Source organism: Mytilus californianus, unplaced genomic scaffold (assembly GCF_021869535.1).
Source record: "Mytilus californianus isolate M0D057914Y unplaced genomic scaffold, xbMytCali1.0.p SCAF_5, whole genome shotgun sequence".
NCBI classification, from domain to species: domain Eukaryota; kingdom Metazoa; phylum Mollusca; class Bivalvia; order Mytilida; family Mytilidae; genus Mytilus; species Mytilus californianus.
In genome coordinates, this window is record NW_026262701.1 from 50790435 (window position 1) to 50812681 (window position 22247).

General features: G+C 34.2%; 1 protein-coding gene and 1 long non-coding RNA gene across 2 annotated transcripts; both read right to left on the bottom strand.

Annotated features, from left to right (window-relative positions):
• Nucleotides 1–7222: 7222 nt before the first annotated feature.
• LOC127702449 (uncharacterized) lies at nt 7223–7850 on the bottom strand. Its single transcript, XR_007982432.1, has 2 exons — nt 7584–7850; nt 7223–7453 (listed from the first exon to the last, which is right to left on the bottom strand). It is a non-coding gene; the product is annotated as an uncharacterized LOC127702449 (long non-coding RNA).
• Nucleotides 7851–9023: 1173 nt separating this feature from the next.
• Nucleotides 9024–21857, bottom strand: LOC127702448 (zinc finger protein 184-like). The gene is made up of 2 exons (XM_052206649.1): nt 21780–21857; nt 9024–12732 (listed from the first exon to the last, which is right to left on the bottom strand). The coding sequence occupies exon 2, from the start codon at nt 12671–12673 to the stop codon at nt 9830–9832; it is 2844 nt and encodes a 947-aa protein (XP_052062609.1). The 5' UTR covers nt 12674–12732; nt 21780–21857; the 3' UTR covers nt 9024–9829.
• Nucleotides 21858–22247: the final 390 nt, after the last annotated feature.

Here is a 22247-nt window from a genome sequence, read left to right on the forward strand (position 1 = left end):
AGTTGGGGAAAAACTTAAAATATGAACCTAAATATACTAGAAATAACTTGTATTTGCTATTTACTATAAATTCCAAGTTTACTATCGACAGCGGTCACTGATATGTTATATATAGAGAGAAGCTCTCTCTATATAACATGAATAATATATCAGTGTTTGCTATTTCCTATCAATTTATCAATTCCAAGTTTACTATCCACAGCGGTCACTGATATATTGTATAGAGAGCTTATAGCAAATACAACTTCAAAGTATTTCTAGTATATATATATTTATGTTCATATTTTATAATACAGAAAAACGCGAAAATAGTTGATATTGAAAGAAAACCAAAAACTAACGAATTTTGGAAAAAAGGGGAGGGCTAAAAAAATGTGTCCTGTCCTCACGTACCTATAATGGTGTTTAAATAAGGCTTAATGTTTGTGTTATGTATGTGCATATGTATGGAATCAGCATCTTCCATAGAATTGATTTTTAATAGTTTTATTGGTGAAATATAATCTCTTTTTGGTGTAACCAAGGATTTGTATAGTATTACTATACAAATCCTTGTTGTAACCATGGCAACAATCTGCAACTATTTGCCTGATACAAAATATTGCAAAACGAGGGGATGGGGTGAAAATGGTCACAAAAGTACGTCCCCAAAATTTGTTCCAAAATATATTCAATCCATTATAGTGATACCTTTTCTGAAACCATTGACATTTATCCATCAAGAGGTAAAAAAAAAATCAAGGTTTCACATATAATTCAAGATATACTTAAACAAAAATGTTGCCCAAATTTCAGTCTATAAAAAGCATCTATGACCTTGACATGACTTCAAAAAGAATGACCAGACCAAGTGTGATAAAAGTTGAACAAATGGTTCAAAAGATGACACTGACTCTGACACAAACAAATTACAACATTTCAGTTCAACAATATAGCTGCTGTTTATAGTTCAAAAGATATTTAACAGAGACTGAAATGCTGACATCTGGATAGCTTCCATCATATCATGCATAAGCTGGGTTCTTCATTTTCTTACCTTGATCTGCTATATAAATAAAAAGTGTACACGTCGAAACTTGTGTCTATCATGCTGCAATCACCATGATTGAATTTATGTTGAAAGTCTGCAATAAGGTTTTATTACAAGTACTACATAAACTTAACATTATAACAGATCCGTGTAAATGAGGCCAAGGCCAGATGAACTTTGCCAGACAGACATGTACACCTTAAAATCATACCATGTACCAAATACAGTTTACCTTTTGCTTATAGTATCTGAGAACCAGAGATAACACTGGAAACTTAATTAACATCGACAAATGAACCATGAAAATGAGGCCTAGGTCAGAACCTGCCAGTCAGACATGTACACCTAACAACCATTTCATACACCAAATACAATGACCCTATGGCTTATAGTATCTGAGAAATAGACATATCCAGAAAGACTTAACATTGTACAAGGGACAATAAAAAATGAGATCAAGGTCAAATGAAACCTACCAGTCAGACATGGACACCTTACAATCATTCCATACACCAAATATAGTTGACTGACAGTTGACCACAAAAACTAAACCTCGATCACATCAATGAAATGAGGTTGAGATCGGGTAAACCCTGTCTGACAAACATGTAGGCCTTGCAAGGATTCCATTCACTAAATATTGTATCTTATTTCTCATAAGTGAGTATTTCACATGACAAAAACTCTTAATTTATTTAAGCAGTCGCTGAACTATGAAAATGAGGTCAAGGACAAACGGAAATTTCATAACACAAGCCATCTACATTCAAGGTATGAAGCATTCAGGAGTCGGTTTCACAAAAAAAAAACAAAAAAAACAAAAAAACTTACGACTAAGATTGATCGTAAGTATACTGAACTGTTCATGACTTACGATCAATCTTAGACGTGTAAGTTTTTTTGTGAAACCGACTCTTTTATCATCTGAAATATAAGCTTTATATAAAGTTTCGCGGTCGATGGATAGTAATCCCTAGGTCTCTCATTGAGGCGAGACAAAAACACATCTAAACAGTGAACAACTAATTGGCATTGGGTTAAACATTTTCTATTCAGGAGATCAAAGTTTTCGATAATTATAAATGAGGAACCAAGGAACTATTTTGGGTAACTACTCTCCTAGAACTACATAAAAATATCAAGTCAAAATCTTCAAGCATGACGAAAAAAAAACTGTTGAAACTGATTATTTAGGTGAATTTTCTATGTCCAAAGACCATAACTCTGCACAAAATTATCAGACTGGAACAAAATTCCAACTTGATCTGTAACTTGTCACGATAAAACTATATAGTAATTATCAAATCAATATCTTCAAGAATGACAAACAAACCTACCACTAAATTCTTCAAACAATTTACCAAAGAAAAGGAAAAAAATCGAAAATGTCATTTTCTTTAAAAAAATGAGTTATTTCCCTTTGAACAGAAATCTACTAATTTTAAAATAAGTATTTCATCAAAAATTTAATTCTAGGGAAAGGGCTTTAACTGAACAAAAAGAAAAGCTAAAATCGTGAAAATTGAACTTGAACTGTAACTTGTCATGATAAATCAATAAACCAAATATCAAATCAATATTTTCAAGCATGAAGAAAAAAAGTCAGGAAAACTGATTTGCCGGACTGACAGACAGACGGATGGAGTGCAAACCTAAAGTCCCCTTCGACTTCGTTGGTAGGGGACTAATAAACACATTTATTCTCAAACCAGTTGTTGGCATGATACGGGCTATGTTCTTCTCTTGTATTTTATGATGGTATGATACTAAACCCTAACAGGAAGGATTGTGCTTGATTTTCATATGATGAAGACATAATCTTTCAATCAGTTTAATTGAGGCCTGGAGCTGGCATGTCAGTAACTGCTAGTAGTCCGTTGTTAATTTATGTTGATTATTGTCAATTTGCTTAGTTTCTTCTGTTACCTATTCTAACTGTGCGCATTGCTGTGTGTTTGTTTATTCCATATTAGCTAGAGGTATAGGGGGAGGAATGAGTTCTCACAAAACATGTTATTTTGCACCTTTCCCAAGTCAGGAACCTCTGGCCTTTGTTAGGCTTGTATTTTTAAAATTTTGGTTCATTTATATGTTTCGAAATTTAGTGTGATGTTCATTAGCTGAATTAGTATACATTATTGTTTAGGAGACCCTTTGATGGCCTTGGGCTGTTTTCTGCAGTGGCAGATCCAGAAATTTTCATAAGGGAGGGGGCCCGCTCCATTCATGCTTCAGTGGTTCCCTAAATAATCAACCAAATTTTTCCAACTGTTCTGCTCTCTGGTCAGGTTGTTGTCTCTTTGACGCATTCTCCATTTTATTTTATCTTTCTTGAGTAGGTGTATCTAACAGATTTTGTCAACTTCAAGGAGTACAACCTTTTATGACTATAGCTTAACATTTTAATAAAGTTTTTCTCCTCAGTATTCCTTATAATGACCACCTGTTCTTTGTCTAATTTAGTGATCATCACGGATGTACAAAGCTGATTTTAATTGCATAATTATTTTTTGGGGCATATGGTTAAGAAAGTGATAGGTTTGGACACCCCATCGCATTTTGTGTAGGAACAAAGTCTGGATACATTTATTAAGCTCATATTTCGTGGTTAATGGACTGTATATTTGCTTTCTTGAATAAGCTGTTTGTTGGTAGTAGACATTGTATGTTTCTTACATAATTTTTGGCAATTAATTATATAAATCTATTATCTATATTTCAAATATATCGAGTGTACTGAAACCATGTCTTTCTGGATGTCACAGCAGAAATATTCAGATCATATAAGGGTTTAACTTGCACAGATTAAATAAGAATGCAAGTGTTGTTGTGCTAAGCATATCCAACTTGTAAATCGATGTTCTACAGGAAAAACAAGAAATATGAGCCAGACAGTTCTAATAAAAAGCTCCGCAGGGGCGCAGCTTGATACGACCGCAGAGGTCGAACCCTGAACAGTTGGGGCAAGTATGGACACAACATTCAAGCTTGATACAGCACTGAATTTGGATTGTAATCAAATATTTGACACAGCATAGGTTTCTGACACATAATGAATGTGGCCTAAGAACTTAAATTTTTTTAATTTACCTATTCAAACCATATCATTATTATTTGCTTTTATATATAAATCAGAAATAACCAACTTAAAATGGAAAATTTTAAAGAAAAAAATGGAAAAAAAAATCCCCCCCCCCCCAATTTTTTGAACCCCCTTATGATTCCCCACCCCCAAACTCAATCTCAGCCTTCCCTTTGTGGTATGGTACCTTGCAGTACAATTTCAGAGAGATCCATACACTTGAACACAAGTTATTGTCTGGAAACTAGAAAAATGCTTGTTTTTTGGCCCCTTTTTGGCCCCAAATTCCTAAACGTTTAGGGCAATTACCCCCAAACTCAAACCCAGCTTTCCCTTTATGATATGGAACCTTGTAGTACAATTTCAGAAAGATCCATACACTTACACACAAGTTATTGTCCTGAAACTTGAAAAATGCTTGTATTTTTGCCCCTTTATGGCCCCTAATTCCTAAAATTTTGAGGCAATTACCCCCAAAATCAATCCCAGCCTTCCCTTTGTGGTATGGTACCTTGCAGTACAATTTCAGAGAGATCCATACACCTGAACACAAGTTATTGTCTGGAAACTAGAAAAATGCTTATTTTTGGCCCCTTATTCCTAAACGTTTTGGGCAATTACCCCTAAACTCAATTCCAGCTTTCCCTTTGTGATATGGAACCTTGTAGTAAAATTTCAAAAAGATCCATACAATTACACACAAGTTATTGTCATGAAACTAGAAAACTGCTTGTTTTTTGCCCCTTTTTGGCCCTTAATTCCTAAACGTTTAGGGCAATTACCCTCAAAATCAATCCCAGCATTCCCTTTGTGATATGGAACCTTGTGGTACAATGTCAGAGAGATCCATACTCTTACACACAAGTTATTGTCCTGAAACTAGAAAAATGCTTGTTTTTTGCCCCTTTTTGGCCCCTAATTCCTAAAATTTGGAGGCAGTTACCCCCAAAATCAATCCCAGCATTCCCTTTGTGATATGGAACCTTGTGGTACAATTTCAGAGAGATCCATACACTAACACACAAGTTATGTCTATAAATTACAAAAATGCTTATTTTTGGCCCCTAATTCCTTAACAGTTGGTACCATAACCCCAAAAATCAATCCCCACCTTCCTTTTGTGGTATTGAACCTTATGGTAAAATTTCATAAAGATCCATTCACTTAAACTAAAGTTAGAGTGCGAAAACCAATGTGTCTTCGGACGACGACGACGCCAACGTCATACCAATATACGACCGCAAATTTGTTTGCGGTCGTATAAAAAGCGCTCACATGTTACAACTTATCATTGTCAAACTGCTGACCAAATATAAAGTTATAATGTTCAGTTATTAATGGAAAAAGTGTAGCAAAAATTTCTTTCAACAAACCTAAAAATTCAAAGTATAGATACAAACATAAAGTTAGTTTCTGTCAAATTGGAAAAATGCTCCCACTTTACAACTCAGCATTGTCAACCTGCTGACCCAATACTAAGTACTGTAAATTCAGAAATTATTGCAACATTTTAAATAATGCAACAAGAGTGCACATGCTGAAATGTCTCGCCTTCTTTACTAATCTATGATATTATGTTGATAGTCCTAAATACATAGCTTTACTACAAGTAACACATAAACTTAACATGATCCAAGAAAATGAGGTCAAAGTCAGATAAACCAAACGAGAAATACATGTACACCTTACAATCATTGAATAAACCAAACATAGTTGACCTATTGCTTATTGTTTCTAAGAAACAGTCTTAAACAAGAAAACTTAACATTGACCAATGAACCATGAAAATAAGGTCAAGGTCAGTTGAACCATGCCAGACAGACATGTACACCTTACAATCAATTTAGGCATTAAATATAGTTGACCTATTGCTTATAGTATCTAAGAAACAAACTTAACCATGAAAACGTTACATTGACCAATGAACCATGAAAATGAGGTCAAGGTCAGATGATACCTGCCAGACAGACATATACACCTTACAATCCTTCCATACATCAAATATAATTGATCTATTGTTTATAGTTGAAGAAAAACAGACCAAAACACAAAAACTTAACACTGAGAAATGAACCCTGAAAATGAGGTCAAGGTCAAATAAAAATTGTGAGACTGACATGTACATCATAAAATATTTCCATACACCATTTATAGTTAACCTATTGCATATAGTATTAGAAAATAAGACCAAAACTAAAAAACTTAACTTTGACCACTGAACCATGAAAATGAGGTCAAGGTCAGATGACACCTACCAGTTGGACATGTACACCTTACAATCATTCCATATACCAAATATATATAGTAGACCTACTGCTTATAGTATCTGATATATGGACTTGAACACGAAAACTTAACCTTGTTCACTGATTCATGAAATGAGGTCGAGGTCAAATGAAAATTGTCTGATGAGCATGAGGACCTTGCAAGGTACGCACATACCAAATATAGTTATATATCCTATTACTCATAATAAGAAAGAAATTAACATTACAAAAAATGTTGACTTTTTTTTCAAGTAGTCACTGAACCATAAAAATGAGATCAAGGACAATGGACATATGACCGACGGAAACTTAGTAACATAAGGCATCTATATACAAAGTATGAAGCATCCAGGTCTTCTAGCTTCTAAAATATAAAGCTTTTAAGAAGTTAGCTAACGCCGACAGATCACTATCCCTATGTCGAGCTTTCTGCGACAAAAGTCGCAGGCTCGACAAAAAATGGAACAGTAGGAGGCTCCCATGATTAAATACTAGCATTCATAATTTCTGTAGCGATTTTCCTTCATACCATTTTTGGAAAAAAATGAAAACAACACGTTATAAATTTCATTATCGGAAACACTTTGGAATTGCATTAATTAGATATAACATTTTTGCAATTAGTCAAGAATGCGCAATAATAATAATAATTTTCTGAATTTACAGTAATTCTGTTTGATAGTTTCTGAGAAAAGTGTGACTGAAATATTTGTTTGACAAACAGACAGACAGACAGACAAGGTGAATGCAATATAACCATCAGTTCAGTTTGAACAGGTCAACAATTCATGCAGAGTTATATTTATACATGCTTATCCATATTCTCATAAAAGACATATAAAGTAAGAGAATGATAACATTTTTTTATTTACAGAAACTTCAACTTGTAAACAGTGAATTTCAATATCAACACATCATAGATATATAATTAAACAAACAATAAAAAGCCAACACAGACAATAGAAGGCCACACCAACTGGATTTTGCACCTGGAATTTTCTGGCATAATTTTTGTGTAAAATACATATATGGGACAACAAAAATTTGCCATTAGAATTCATTTTCCCATATCAACTTGTGAAAAAAACTTTACTACTGGCTCTATTATATATATATACTGACAGTTAATATAAAAAAATTGTAACTTATCAAAATCCGATTTTTATAAATATGAATCCCATTACATGCACTATGAACAAAGCACCGGTTCAGAATATTTTCATGAAACGGTCACTCATATGCCATTTTTTTTAATTCCAAAAATCAAAACCAACCTGGCTTTAACAAAATAAAGAAGTTGCAATATTAAAAACATCATCATTAATATCGTTATTCAATACACATGCAATAATCTTTCAGTGGAAAAATCCAGCTTCATGAGAAGTCTATCAAATTAAATTCACAAAAAGATGTACATGTATCAAATTGATAAAACAAAGCTTACTGTAATGAGCAGTGATAAGTTGCATTAAGTGTTTCATTACAATAGCTATAGGTGTAATACCACCAAATCATAGTACGTCACATCCGGTTGCATACAAAAATAGGTCTAAAAAAAATATTCCCTTGAATTTGACAGTTGTAGGTAATTGATCCTACATTTCATTGCAGTAAAACATTTCTGAGTCATAAACATATATCTTGGGTATTTCCAAGCACCATTATTTCTTTTTTTGGGGTTTCTATAGAATATTTTGGAAACTTGAGGTTACATGGTTACTAAAGCTTGTACACAGGTTAAAAAAGGGGGGAAATTTGATTGGTTAACTTCCAGTGATGGTTATTTTCTTATATGCAATGAAATGGTACGTGAATTTTTTTCTATAGTACTGGACAGGATAAAACTTTACTCATGCCAAGTATTTCTTTATTTGAAACAAAGATAAATTCTGCACAATTTTTTGAAAAGTGCAAATTTAACAAAGACTAATAGGGGAAAATCAATGGTGGTATTACACCTATAGAGATCTTATATCATGAATTCATTTGACATTTCCACAGGTTCACACTTCAAGTTAAAAAGAGTTATTCCCCTTTTATATATATATGCTTATAGGAGACATTTTTAGGTAGTTTGTATAGCTTTTTTTTTTTTGCATTTCATTAACATGATTAATCTTTTTATTCTCAGTGTGTTATTTCTCAGACCTACATTTGTACTCTTGTTTATACAAAATTACAAAATAGCATTTTTTTTTACCTTTTACTTTATCATGTTTATATAGAGTTATTCTAAAGAACAACAAAATTAAACAATACATTTTCCCAATTTTCCATACACACAAAATTATTCCTAAATAACAAGGAGGAAACTCAGGAAAAAAAAAACAAAAACAACTTGATCATGTTAATATGGATAAATGTATACTACTTTGTTTAAAAAGTACATGCATGACATGTATCAAAAAAATAAAAATGATAAAAATGTTTTATTTTACACTACATGTTAAGATTGGAACATTGAAACAATTTAATTAAAACCTAAATTTGAAATAGCTGCTGGTACTAAATTTTTACATAGGCTATCTGTTAAAATTACAAAATTAATTTAAACATGCTTAGATTTTAGTATTTTCTGAGATGTTAATTGAAAATTTTATCATAGTTTAGCACATTTAGTATAGATTTATAATCAAACAACTCATAAAATGCACTGTTTATATTTCTTCATTTAACATTAAATAACAATATAAATGATAAAGTAATGTGCATACATTTGGCAAAATAAAAGGAAAACTAAAATTGTGAAAAAAGTCAAAAGAGCAACATGTACATGTATCATGTGAGGCTGATTACATCTTACATGTCTTAACTGCATGTATTTTCAGTTTTGAAATTGCCAAATTTAATCATGTTTACAGATATGTTGAAAAATCCTGTAGCAGAAAATATAAAGGAATCCTGGTACACAAGCCCAAAGACGTGGATTAAAATCCTGTGTTATGAAAAAGTGAATACAGTGACTTTGAAATAATACAGTTAAAAATTAACCACAAGGTGATTCAATTATAAGAACTCTTGCTGGTGATAAGTGAATCACTTTGAATCATAAGTCTGGTATTTGGTATGATAAAATTCTGACTGGTGGCCAACCCTACTGCCCATTATCTAATATAATATGTTAACTGAATTTACAGCATCATGATCATACATGTACATGATGTAGGTAAAAAAGAGATTTAACACAAGCACCAGCATTCCATGTAATAAAAAACAAAACAAAAATCCATTGATCTTATAACCTTCAATACTGTTAACCAACTTATTTATGGGAAAACTTTATTTACGCGTTTAGCCCTTATAGCTTACTTCATGGAGATTTAACCTGATGTAGTTAAATAAGGAAAGATCCAAATTTTAGATATTGGTGATGATTTATGATTTTTTTTTCTACTCGCGAAAGTAAGTTGGTTTACAGTCATGACAGTATGTATAATACCAGATTGTTAATTATTCCCTATTTACAACAATAATTATCTTTCCGTCTGTTCCCGATTCTACATGAGCATTTGAAAATAACCTATTTAACCAGTCCGCATCAACAATAGTTTCTTCTGTAGTTATTTCTTCACCCCCTAAAATACTATCTTCAACGTTTACTACTTCAGCAATTATAGTTTCTTCTTCTTTGGAGACGGGAATGTTCTCTGCTGAAATATGTTCCTGCTCAGGTTCTTCTGAAACTACCTCAGCTATCATGTCTCCTTCATGCTCAACAGCATGAGCATCTAGTTTGGCTTGACTGGTAAAAACTTGACGACAGATGCTACAAATATACAAGCAGCTAAACTCCCTTTTATCCATTAATTCATCCAGGCTTTCAACAGTCTTGACAGTAGGCATAACTTGTTTGGTGTAGTACACGTTTGGCTTAATTTGACAGGCATTCAGCTTCTTGTGGCGTTGGAGTGAATTAAGTCTTGGGAAACACTTCTGACATAAATCACATTGATAAGGCATATCACCGGTATGCATGCGCATGTGATCGTTTAGAGCTTTTTGAGTGGCGAACATTTTAGAGCATTGATCACAAGGGATAGACTTGACTTGCTCATGTCTTGCTAAGTGACGAGTTAAATAGTACAGCAAAGCAAAGGATTTTCCACAAAATGTGCATTCGTGCTTTTTAAATGATGAATGGATCTCTTCATGGATCTTCATGTAACCTTCTTGAGCAAACCCTTTTCCACATGTGCTACACACAAATGGTTTTTCCTTCGTGTGTGTTCTTTCATGGATACGTAGTAAGCATGGCTTGGTGAATTTCTTTTCACAATAACTACAATGATGTCTGGGTTTGGCTAAGCCCTCGGCAGTGTGATTTTCTTTGATGTGACGAGAAAGGTATATGTCACGGGAGTATTTCTTACCGCATGTTTTGCATTCGTGATTCCTTGATGTAGCAGGATCAGTATGGGTCAGAATGTGACGCTGCAAGTTAATCTTCTGATGAAAATTTCTTCCGCATGTTTCACAAACAAACTTTTTGGGATTTGAGTGCAGTCTCTCATGAGCATTTAGGTATTTAACTGACGAATAACATTTTCCACACTGCAAACATTTAAATGGTTTCAATCCAATATTTTCTCGCTGTTTCTTCCCAGGTTTCGGAATAGGTGTATTCTGATGGCGCTGCACATGTATCTTCAAGTAACACTTCAAAGCAAATTTTTTATGACAAACATGACATTCGTAATCCTTTGTCTTAGTGTGAAGAAATTCATGATTAATTCTATTCATTCTCTGAGAGAATTTCTTCCCACAAATTCTGCATTCATAGCACTTTCCTTTAACATGACGTTCCATATGTTTCTGCAGGTAGAGTCGTTTGGAGAAAACTTTTCCGCATTGACTGCAAAGGTGGTGTTCAGGTTCTGGAAATATCCCCATTTTCTCATTTCGTTCTTTTTCATGTAACATTTTATGTCTGACAAGATAAGAACTAAGGGCAAAGGCTTTCCCACATTCGTCACAAATCTTGGTCTTCACTCCAGAATGTAATACTCTATGTTTTTCCATGTTAGATTTAGAGACAAATCCTTTGCCACATACATCACAAGGAAAAGGTCTTTCTCCAGTATGTTTAACCTTGTGTCGAAGCAAGTGACTCGGTTTTGTGAAGACCTTTTGACAATCCCCACAAGGGTAAGTCCTTCCAATTTTTTTACGTCCTCTTTTAACTGCAGGCTTAAAGTCTATATCTTCATCCCCATCATTGGGTTTATAATCTTCATCTCGGTCATCATCATCAGATTCTTCATTATAAACTGCTTTTACTGATGGAGTATTAACTTCACCTACATGTACGATTTCAGGGGTTATATTCATATCTTCTGGAGTCTCAGCGGTATCTTCTACTGTTGATGACATAGTTACTCCTTCTTCAATGGTCACTGGACCTACAGTCTCTCCTGGTTCCAAGTCACTCACCTCCACCTTACAAATCTTAGCTGGCTTATTTGATCCAACTTTAGTGCTGACTGATGGCTCCAACATTTCATCATAAACAGAAAGTTCTACTTCCGTTTTTACATGCTGCATATTTTCCTCTTCATAATCTATTGGTTCCTGCTTTATACTAGCTTCTAATATAATGCTATTATCATTAGATGGAGACCATGCTCTTTTCTCCCTTCTGTTTCTTCTCGGTCTTCCTCTTTCTTCATTATCAGTCTGACTGTCAGATATGGAATCTTCATTCTGTTCATGCATTCTCTTTTGTACAGATTTTTTGTTCTTAACTGACCCAGTTGCCTGCTTGACCCCTTTCTTTTCAATGGCTGTATTAACCTTTCTCTCAGCAAACAATTTTTTCCTTGCCTCCTTTATATCAGTAGGGATCTTATCAGGCTTGCTTGCTTTATTTTCACTGTTTTCCACATTTGTAGCAAGACTTTTCCTCGGTCTACCCCTTTTTCTCTGCCCATCCCCTCCAGCAGACATCTCTGATTTATTGTCTTTTGTTTTATCAACTTCATCACTACCTACATTTTTCTCTCCATTAACTTTCGGATCTTTTTTGCTTTTTTTCTCATCACTTTCAATGACATCTGTAGGCTTTCTAGCACTTCTTTGTGGTCTTCTTCCAGGGAGAGATTTTGGTGATTGTACATCTTTAGTTTCAACTTTTGTGTCGGTCTTGGTTGATAACATTTGCAAATCATGCTGTGTTTTTAAATGTTTTGACAGAATAGCTGGTAATGAAAATGTTTTCTTACAAACAGGACACGCATGTTTATCTATTATTGAGGATCTTCTGGTATACTTTAGCAGATAAGAATTCTGTACAGACATTTTGACTTCTCTTAATTAGCTTTAAACGGAACCTTTCCTCTCAATAAGTTGTATCCTCTCTGCAAATATAAAAAAAACAGTGCTAAATAAGTGTTCTGTGTAAAGTTTTGTGAACATTTTAAGTTTTCATCTAAGTCTTATTTTCTTTGAAAACTGTGACTCATTCCACAAAAAATTTTCTGACAAAAAAAAAATAAAAATAAACTAGACAAAGTGATGCCCCCGCACTCCACATGCACTCTAAAGTAACTGTATTATAACAAAGTCAATGTAGGACTTTTGTAGGATATTATTGTGTCTGTGAGACACAAATGATGCCCCAGCAGATGCAATTGCAAAGTGTTATTTTAAAATACACAAAGTTGAGCATGGGAGCACATAGGTCTATAGTTCACTGTAGGAGGAGTTATCGGGAAACGCACCTCTTATGCAAACTATACTCCAAAAATGACAAAGTTCAACTATCTCCCAAAAGAGCAAATATTAATAAAAATCAAAACCCTGACCACATGCACACCTTCAATCAATATGTACAAACAGCCAGCAAAGTAAAAACTTCCTATATATATATATAGCTAGCATTCAAACTGTAGTAGGAGTTATCCGGAAACGCTATGCACCTCTAATGCAAGTAAATACTCCAAAAAATAACAAAGTTCAACTATCTCCCAAAAGAGCAAATATCAATAAAAATCAAAACCATGACCACATGCACACCTTCAATATATGTACCAACGGCCAGCAAAGTGAAAACTTCCTAGCATTCAAACTGTAGGAGGAGTTATATGTGGAATAGCTATATACCCGTAATGGGACGGACAGGGGTAAAACAATATGCCCCCAACTTTCAGTTGCGATGGCATAAAAATACTTGTACATCATGAACATTTCAGTATCACTTTACATGCTTTAGATCAATTATTGTCGTAAGATTTTTTGTGAAAAGAACCCTAGACCTATAAAAATACTATTGATGCTTTATATGACTTCAGTGGCAGATCAATGGTCATGCTTAAGTGATTCCCTATATAAACAACCAAATTTTTCCCACAAATGGGGAGCAAGGGCCCCCTGGATCCGCCTATGGACTTCCCATTTGAGTTATTTTTTGTACAAGTTATAACAACCATTCACAAATTTCTACAGGTATATATCTATAAGTGTATGTGATGAAAAATTAATTGTTGTAACTCTTCTGACTAATACTAGTTTAAGTTTCATATTGCCAGGTGAGCAGTAATTACAATTCATAGAAAAGGATTTCTGTAAAACAGTGATACTTTTTTGCTTGTTGAGCATAGTTTCGAGATATTGCTTTTTACAAAATGTACATGTGAAAAAAGGGACACCGTACCATGAGAAGACAGTCAAAAAGCAGACAACACCTAGTGTGGCCAAAATTTTAAGGCATCTTGGACTGTTATAATTAACATGATTAAATAGCAGAAAACAATTAGTTTAGATCCACGATTGATTGATTGATTGTTGGTTGCTTAATGTCCAGTGGCAAACATTTCATGCATGTCCAGGACAAGAACAAAATAACAATAAATACAATAGGGGCTGTAATAGAGGCCGTCCGGGATGAAGGTCAGGGAAATTTGGACTGCCACAGAAAAAAGGGGGTATATTGGATAGGGACAGAAATTTAGCCTTGCAACAGGAAACCTACGGACCTCAAAGAGTTGCTGCAAGGGTTTTTAATGTGCAAAGAGCATGGCATTCTCTTTACGCAAGGCATCAGATTTAATGTCCCTATTCTGACCGGAAGTGGCTGCACACTTGTACATCCAACACAGCCAAACGGATGCCCCATTTTGGCGAGGGTTGAACTGCTGGTTGGGAGAAGACCAATGGTGACCATATTTCTTTACCCCAGTTACCCTTGGAGGGTTAGATCTTTGATGAAATACACATATTTTGACAAAATAAAGCAGAAAAATGACATCAAGTTTTGATTATTTTTAAACTTTTGTCATAAAATCATATTTGTGCTTACAGAGCTCCAGATAAGCTGCGTATTTGCGTGATCACGCAATACAAATGATTAAAAACCCAATGCAATTGCCCATTGCAGGGTTCAATAACCCAATTAATTCAAAGGAAAACCCAATTATATGCTAAAAACATGGGTTCTTAACGCTTTTATTCGCTATCGTTTGCGTTATTTACCCTTATCTAATTACAATCGTCACGTAAATCTATTTTTATAATATTTATAATTGGAAATTTCCTTTCGTTCTAAAAATAGAGCCCTGCATCAAGTAGCTGAAATGGGTCCCTGTTAGAATTTCTGTTGCTCAAAAGGTACACGTGTTTATGAAAACATTTCGATCTTCTCGGCGTTTATCCAATTAGCGTTTGTCATGGTTTCATATTTTTTTCGAATTGCTCGGGACTTATCGTAACATACAATGAATTAAAAAGAAAGTAAATGAACGGGGAAAATATTGAATAGAAGCATGTTTTCAACTTCTTTTTGATAGCTGAGGACAAGATATGATCATAACAAGACTCAGCTAGTGTTTTATGAAGCGTCCGTCGAACGCACGGGCGTGTTTGCGTACCTTAACGAGAACATTGCTAGAACGATAAACACGGGGTTTCTTCAAGAACGAAATCAGTTGGAAAAGTGAAAGGCCAAATTAATTATGACATGATATGTAGTTGGAAAGCATCGGAAACCAAAAGTTCTAGTAAGGGACAACTTAACCCAGATTTATGTTAATTAAATTAAACAAAAACATTCAGGTATAATTTTAGGTTATATATTATTTTTCGAGTCATTTTTAGTTGATGAGTGAATACACATATCCGTTTTTTTACGTCAATGCAGCTTGACACTTTCTTTATTTTGGTCTAATTGTTCTGTATGCTTAAGATAGCTGTCTTATTGGCAAGAGTTATTTATTTATTTGATGTTGCAGAATTATTTGTAAATTGAGGTTGAATGTGGTGTCTGTAATTAAACCACCCTTTAAACCTGGTCAAGGTTTTGGGGTATATCTTAAATCTGGGAACTACTATTTTTATTAAAAAGTAGATCTGGCAAGTAGGTGAAAGGACTGGCAAAACTTTCTTACAGCACCTAAATTTCACATATATTGCATAAAATTTTAACACTAAGCCACACCTACCCCAAATAAACTGTAGGATATCATATGGGATCTAGAAAGGTAATTAGTTACTGTCCAACTAGTGATACCAGCTGCAGTTTATATAAGTTGCGAGAAAATACAAAACTGGCAGAACGTTTAAAACGGGACACAAATCAAACGTACAATTGCTCGTCAGTGAATAAACCAAACAAAACAGCTAGCACATATACAAAGAAAGAAACATATTAAAGATGGAAAAACATCTTGGGTTGATATAATGTGATTATAACATGCCTAAATATTCAATATTGTGTTGATGAAAAAACCCAATACATTAAGGAGCTTGGTGGTGAAAAACCCAATTTGATATTTGCTTGAGGGGTGAATCGGAATTGATAATGCAATTAAAAAACTCTATCACCCAATTACATAAAAAAATGATGGGTAAAAACCCCAATTTGTGAATTCTTATCTGGAGCTCTGCTGCTTAGTTGATACATTTTAAAATCTTGATGCATCTTTGGACACCAGTTTTGAAAATGATGAGTCTAGGACTCATGGACTAATCTTAGTGACTGACATGACTGAGAACCCTGCATGTATGAGTAAATTCAAGGATTTTCTTTTAAAAGAAAGTATACATGTATGTATATTTCTAACTATGTTTTCATGTTTTATAATTAAAATAAGCCATTCAGTTATATGGTCCAGGGACACAGTTATCCTCCTTTTTCGTTGTCTACAGATATAGTCCCTTGTGTGGAATGTGTGGACAGTGATAAAGTTGCAATTTTTTTTTAATGCACCTTCCAAATTTATTTCTTTAAATTTTATTCTGACATACAATAGTATGATAGTAAGCATGGTAAGTAGGGGGTGAAATAACATGTTAATAAAATGCTCCGCTGGGCGCAGCTTGATACGACCGCAGAGGAAACTAGAAAAATGCTTGTTTTTTTGCCCCTTTTTGGTCCCAAATTCCTCAACGTTTAGGGCAATTACCCCCAAACTCAAACCCAGCTTTCTCTTTGTGATATGGAACCTTGTAGTACAATTTCATAAAGATCCATACACTTACACAAAAGTTATTGTCCTGAAACTAGAAAAATGCTTGTTTTTTTGCCCCTTTTTGGTCCCTAATTCCTAAAATTTTGAGGCAATTACCCCCAAAATCAATCCCAGCCTTCTCTTCGTGGTATGGTACCTTGCAGTACAATTTCAGAGAGATCCATACACTTGAACACAAGTTATTGTCTGGAAACTAGAAAAATGCTTATTTCTGGCCCCTTATTCCTAAACGATTTCAGCAATTACCCCCAAACTCAATTCCAGCTTTCCCTTTGTGATATGGAACCTTGTAGTACAATTTCAAAAAGATCCATACACTTACACACAAGTTATTGTCATGAAACTAGAAAAATGCTTGTTTTTTGCCCCTTTTTTGGCCCCTAATTCCTAAAATTTGCAGGTAATTACCCCCAAAATCAATCCCAGCATTCCCTTTGTGATATGGAACCTTGTGGTACAATGTCAGAGAGATCCATACACTAACACAAAAGTTATGTCTGGAAGTTACAAAAATGCTTATTTTTGGCCCCTTTTTGGCCCCTAATTCCTTAACTGTTGGTACCATAACCCCCAAAATCAATCCCAACCTTCCTTTTGTGGTATTGAACCTTATGGTAAAATTTCATAGAGATCCATACACTTAAACTAAAGTTAGAGTGCGAAAACCAATGTGTATTCGGACGACAACGACGTCATACCAATATACGACCGCAATTTTGCGGTCGTATAAAAAATTGGGTGATGAATTTTAAGGTATTAAAAGTAGTGATTTGACCCAGTTGAAAAATGCCAGAAATCAGTATGTCTGAAGCTGTCAAACTAATTTGTCCTAAAAGTGGTACACTACACTATAAATATCATTAATTTAGATAGACCAGGTGCAATTTTTAGGATTTTCCCCTTTCCAGTGGAAAAACCTTGATTTTGTTCTGATTATTTTTTTTCTTCTGCCACTCTTTGATGTTGAGATTTTTTTATGTTTTGCAAGAAAAGGTTTTTGCACATGTATGATATCGAATAATAAATACCCTTTAGCAGTTGACCCTGTGTTACCTGTACACTTTCTCCTGTGAGAGTTATCTCCCTGTACACTGTTTTTCTTGTTACATATATGTCTACTCCTTTGCAACCTTATAAGTAATAAGAAAAAAAAAATATTTCCAAATTGCTCATTATTTCCTCAGGACATTGCAGGATGTTCTGTTAAATTATGACCAAAGCGATACAGAGACTCCATATGAAAGTTATTACCAATTCTGTATTTGACATAGTTATATATAAATATTACTCATAAACTGTTAGTTATAGAGACCTACATCGTAGGGTAATGTGATTTGATGTCCTTGGTCCACCAAAAAAAAATTTGAGGTCAAGGTCATGATCTAAATTTTTAATTTTGATTGTTTTTGCTTTTCCTCACAAACCGTTATGAATAATGACAAAAATGTTTACCAAGTTGTTCGTTGCGACATGTAGTTACTATAAAATTTTGGTCAAAAAGTATCATGCTTTTGAATAGAAGTTTTCTCCCTTGGAAAGTTCAAAATAAGTTATATGGTAATATAACTTATGAACCATACATACATGTAGTAGAACCCTAGGGTATATTGATTTGAGATTCTTCCTTTAAGGCCTTGAAATTGAGGTCAAGGTCAAATGTGAATTAAGCGTTCAAAATTTTGATCTTTGCCATAACTTCATACTGGTGAACATGGTGAATGATAAAGCCATAGGATCTTTGGTATTAGGTTTGGAGATTTAAACTGGAAGTGACCATTAATAAACTGGAAGTAGCAATTTTTTTTCTTTCATGGAAAATACCTAGAAACAATATATTTTTTATTCAGCATGCATAAACCTATCATTAAGACCTGATGTGACCCTCTGCAAACCAGAAATAGCTAATTATCTCTCTTACTGTCTTATTTCAGGCAAAAATACATCGAAACCATAAATTTTTTGAATCAGTGTGAATATCATAAGTTATCATATACCTGAAGACTGAAGTGACATGTTCTTAACCTGAAGTTGCAAATTATCTCCCTTATTTCAGGCAAAAGTATATAAAAACCATATGAAAAAACCTATGATTTGATGCAAGTGGTAACTTTGAGTAAACCTGAAGTGACTTCTTATCAATGATATAGATATTCCATGATCGGAAGACCTTCAGTTGTTTTTAGTTTTTAATTCTAATTTGAATTCATTGTCTACAACAAATGCACTATGAAATAACTGTGTTCCATGCACATACATGTAGCTACGTTTACGTCAAAACGCACGGGCGTGCACATAAAAATTTGAAGAAATTTTTTTAGGTACCTTTTGGTCATATAGATCTGCAACTGTTAATTGGTTCTTATACATCCTCGGCTTTCAAATATTCGGCTTTGAGCGTTCCTGATGAAGGTAAATCCAGAAAAGCGCTTCAGATGAATGAAATTAATAACATGTTGTTTTCATTTTTTACAGCACTGGGTCGATACCTCTGCTGGTGGACTATCAGTCCCTGAGAGTATCATCAGTTCAGTAGTCAGAACTTCGGTACTGACAAGATTTATAAAAAACCTTTCTAAAATTGTCCGTTTATAAATTTTAAAATTATAAAGAAACTTAGGTTTAAACTCCCTCAGGCATGGTTGACCTGAGTGAATTTGGCTATTTTTTTATGTACTTTTTGGTCACCCTTTATAGCTTGCTGTTCGGTGTGAGCCAATGCTCCGTGTTGAAGGCCGTACCTTGACCTATAATGGTTTACTTTTATAAATTGTAACTTGCATGGAGAGTTGTCTCATTGGCACTCATACCACATCTTCCTATATCTATATAGCTCTGCAACTGTGTCGGTTCTTATACATCCTCGGCTTTCAAATATTCGGCTTTGAGTGTTCCTGGAGAAGGTAAATCCAGAAAAAGCGCTTCGGACGCATGAAATTAATAAAGTGTTGTTTTCATATGTAATATTATATATTTGTTCATTTTCTGTCAAAGTCTGAATTTAATGTGAATTCTACTGTTAAAATTCATTATCTGCTGAGATACGATGTGGCTTGCATTTTTATATTACAGTTTGATCAATATTTATTTTTACGTTACACCTTACCATCTATGAAAATTAATTAGGACATGTGTCCATTAATGAAATTTGAGTGTAAAAAGTGAGTAAATAATTAGATAACATGGATAAGGTCAAAAAATGAATAGAACGACAACATTGAAATGGAGACTTACTTTTCTATACTATCTCTATAAATTTTAAATTTTTTGTCAATTGATTGTTTACCCCACATCTCCTTTCCAAATTTTTTTTCAAAACTGGTTTGGACATTTTTCTCTCAAATAAACATGATAAATGACCATTAGATTCCAAATCAACACAATGTATAAATCTAACATAAAAAAAACCCAAATTAGACTCTAAAAAAGAAGGGAAAGATACCATAGGGATATTCACTCATCAGTTGAAAACAAACTGACAATACCATGGCAAAAAAAACGAAAAACTATGAAAAGGCAAACAACAGTATACAAAACAAAAGACTGTCACGGACCCCACTAAAAAACGGGGGGTGATCTCAGATGGTCCGGAAGGGTAAGCAAATTCTGCTCCACGTGTGGCACCCGTCGTGTTGGTGATGTAAGTACAAAACCAGTGATAAGTCTATTTCGGATGATCACATTCGAGGAAAAGAGGACGGGATTGTGGTAATATCAACAATTGAAACATATCCATCGTCATTAGCAATCTTTGAAACAGATATTTCATAATGGTCAACCTACTTGTGAAGTTGACCGTAAAATTTTCAAAGGGATGATTTCCACCTCATACTCTTGTTCAGTATAGCTTCCTTGTAAGCAGCATGCAACCATCTATCAAGGAAATGATGATAGGAAATGCAAGCTCTGGAATATCTTATCAACTGGGAGGTATATACTCCATATGCAGATGCTGCTAGATTGTTGCTACATAGAAAAGAAAAGTTCACAATTGCAAGCTGAAATCATAAATTTAATTTGTCGTAACTCTTTGTTTTGAACCCACCAAGTATGTTGCTACTGATGAGTTTTTAATGACAGATATTTGTATCTCTTTCTCAATAACGCAAGAACTTCCAGGCGGTTTCACCCATACCAGGAGGTCTTCTGCCCTGGATCAGCGTAGAGGACCTCAAACCCTTCAATGTCTCAGGTTCGGGCGTGAAAATGGCCTAGCTACATGTACGCCACTGTGTTCTTGGGCCATGTAAAACATTAGTCCAAATAATTATGATGTCTTATAGTTATAAGACGTCACAGCAAAACTAGATTTTAGACTCATAATTAGTTTGACTAGTAAAACTAGTATCATCTTTCTTTAATTTCAAGGATCAAATGACTTTGATAATCAAACCAAAGAATTATTATTTTAATATCACTTGCTATGAATTTCAAGAGAGCTTTTTTCATATCAGAAATTTTATTGTTTGAAGTGTAGTAAGGAAATAGATACTAAGATAGTTATGTACATCCTTGAGGTAAAATAAAAATTTCCTATTCGAGTTCTTAGGGACTTGTCCTTATTTCAAAGTGTTATCACTGGTTTTTGGTCATGCACTGAGTCGTTGATGACCCAAGAGGAAGAACCGAAGAAAATGGTTAGAACTTTTTGCCATTTCTCTAAACGCTGAGTTTTGTGTATTGTAGTCATTGATAGATAACATTATAGTAAACGCGGTCCAAGCAATTTTATTGAAGCCGAAGGAAAGTTGATTTTTCTTTTATCGAAAAGAATGGTTTTTTGACGTCTCATGCCAAACGCCGCCATGACAGAGACAAACGGACAATGACCGACGCGCCCATGATGTTCTTCACATAACTGTTTTTGTCTGTTTCTTTTTTTGTACCGTTGTAATCCGAAATGTTAAAATAAAATAAGTAATCAATAGAATGATAAATATTACCATAAATTAAAGCTGTGTAATGAATTAAGTATATTCTTAGGCAACATCCACTGCGTCCTTCCCAAAATCAGAACGAGGCCAGATCATCTGTGCGTTTGAATGAAGGGAGTTACATTTCCTTGACTTCTTCCCGCAAACATTTAAAAGCGCTTGTATGTCGAAATTTTTGTTCTTTTATTTTATTTATTTTTAAAGTTAAGTTAAGTTCTATTTTTTTTTATAATTTAATCTTTCAATTATTGACCGTGCGAGACCGTCATGGGTAGCCAAGATCGTTAAACACCCCCTAGTAGGCTTGAGTTTATTTTCAAAGGTTTGTTTGCATCTATATAAAGGGGACGACCATTTGGTAAATATTTAAGCGAAGATTCAGAGAGGCGATTGCCGCATGGGTCCCCGCTTGGGTCTTTGTTAGCAGACCAAATTATTGAAAGTTTACCAAAATTTGAGGTCTGCCGGGCTTTAATT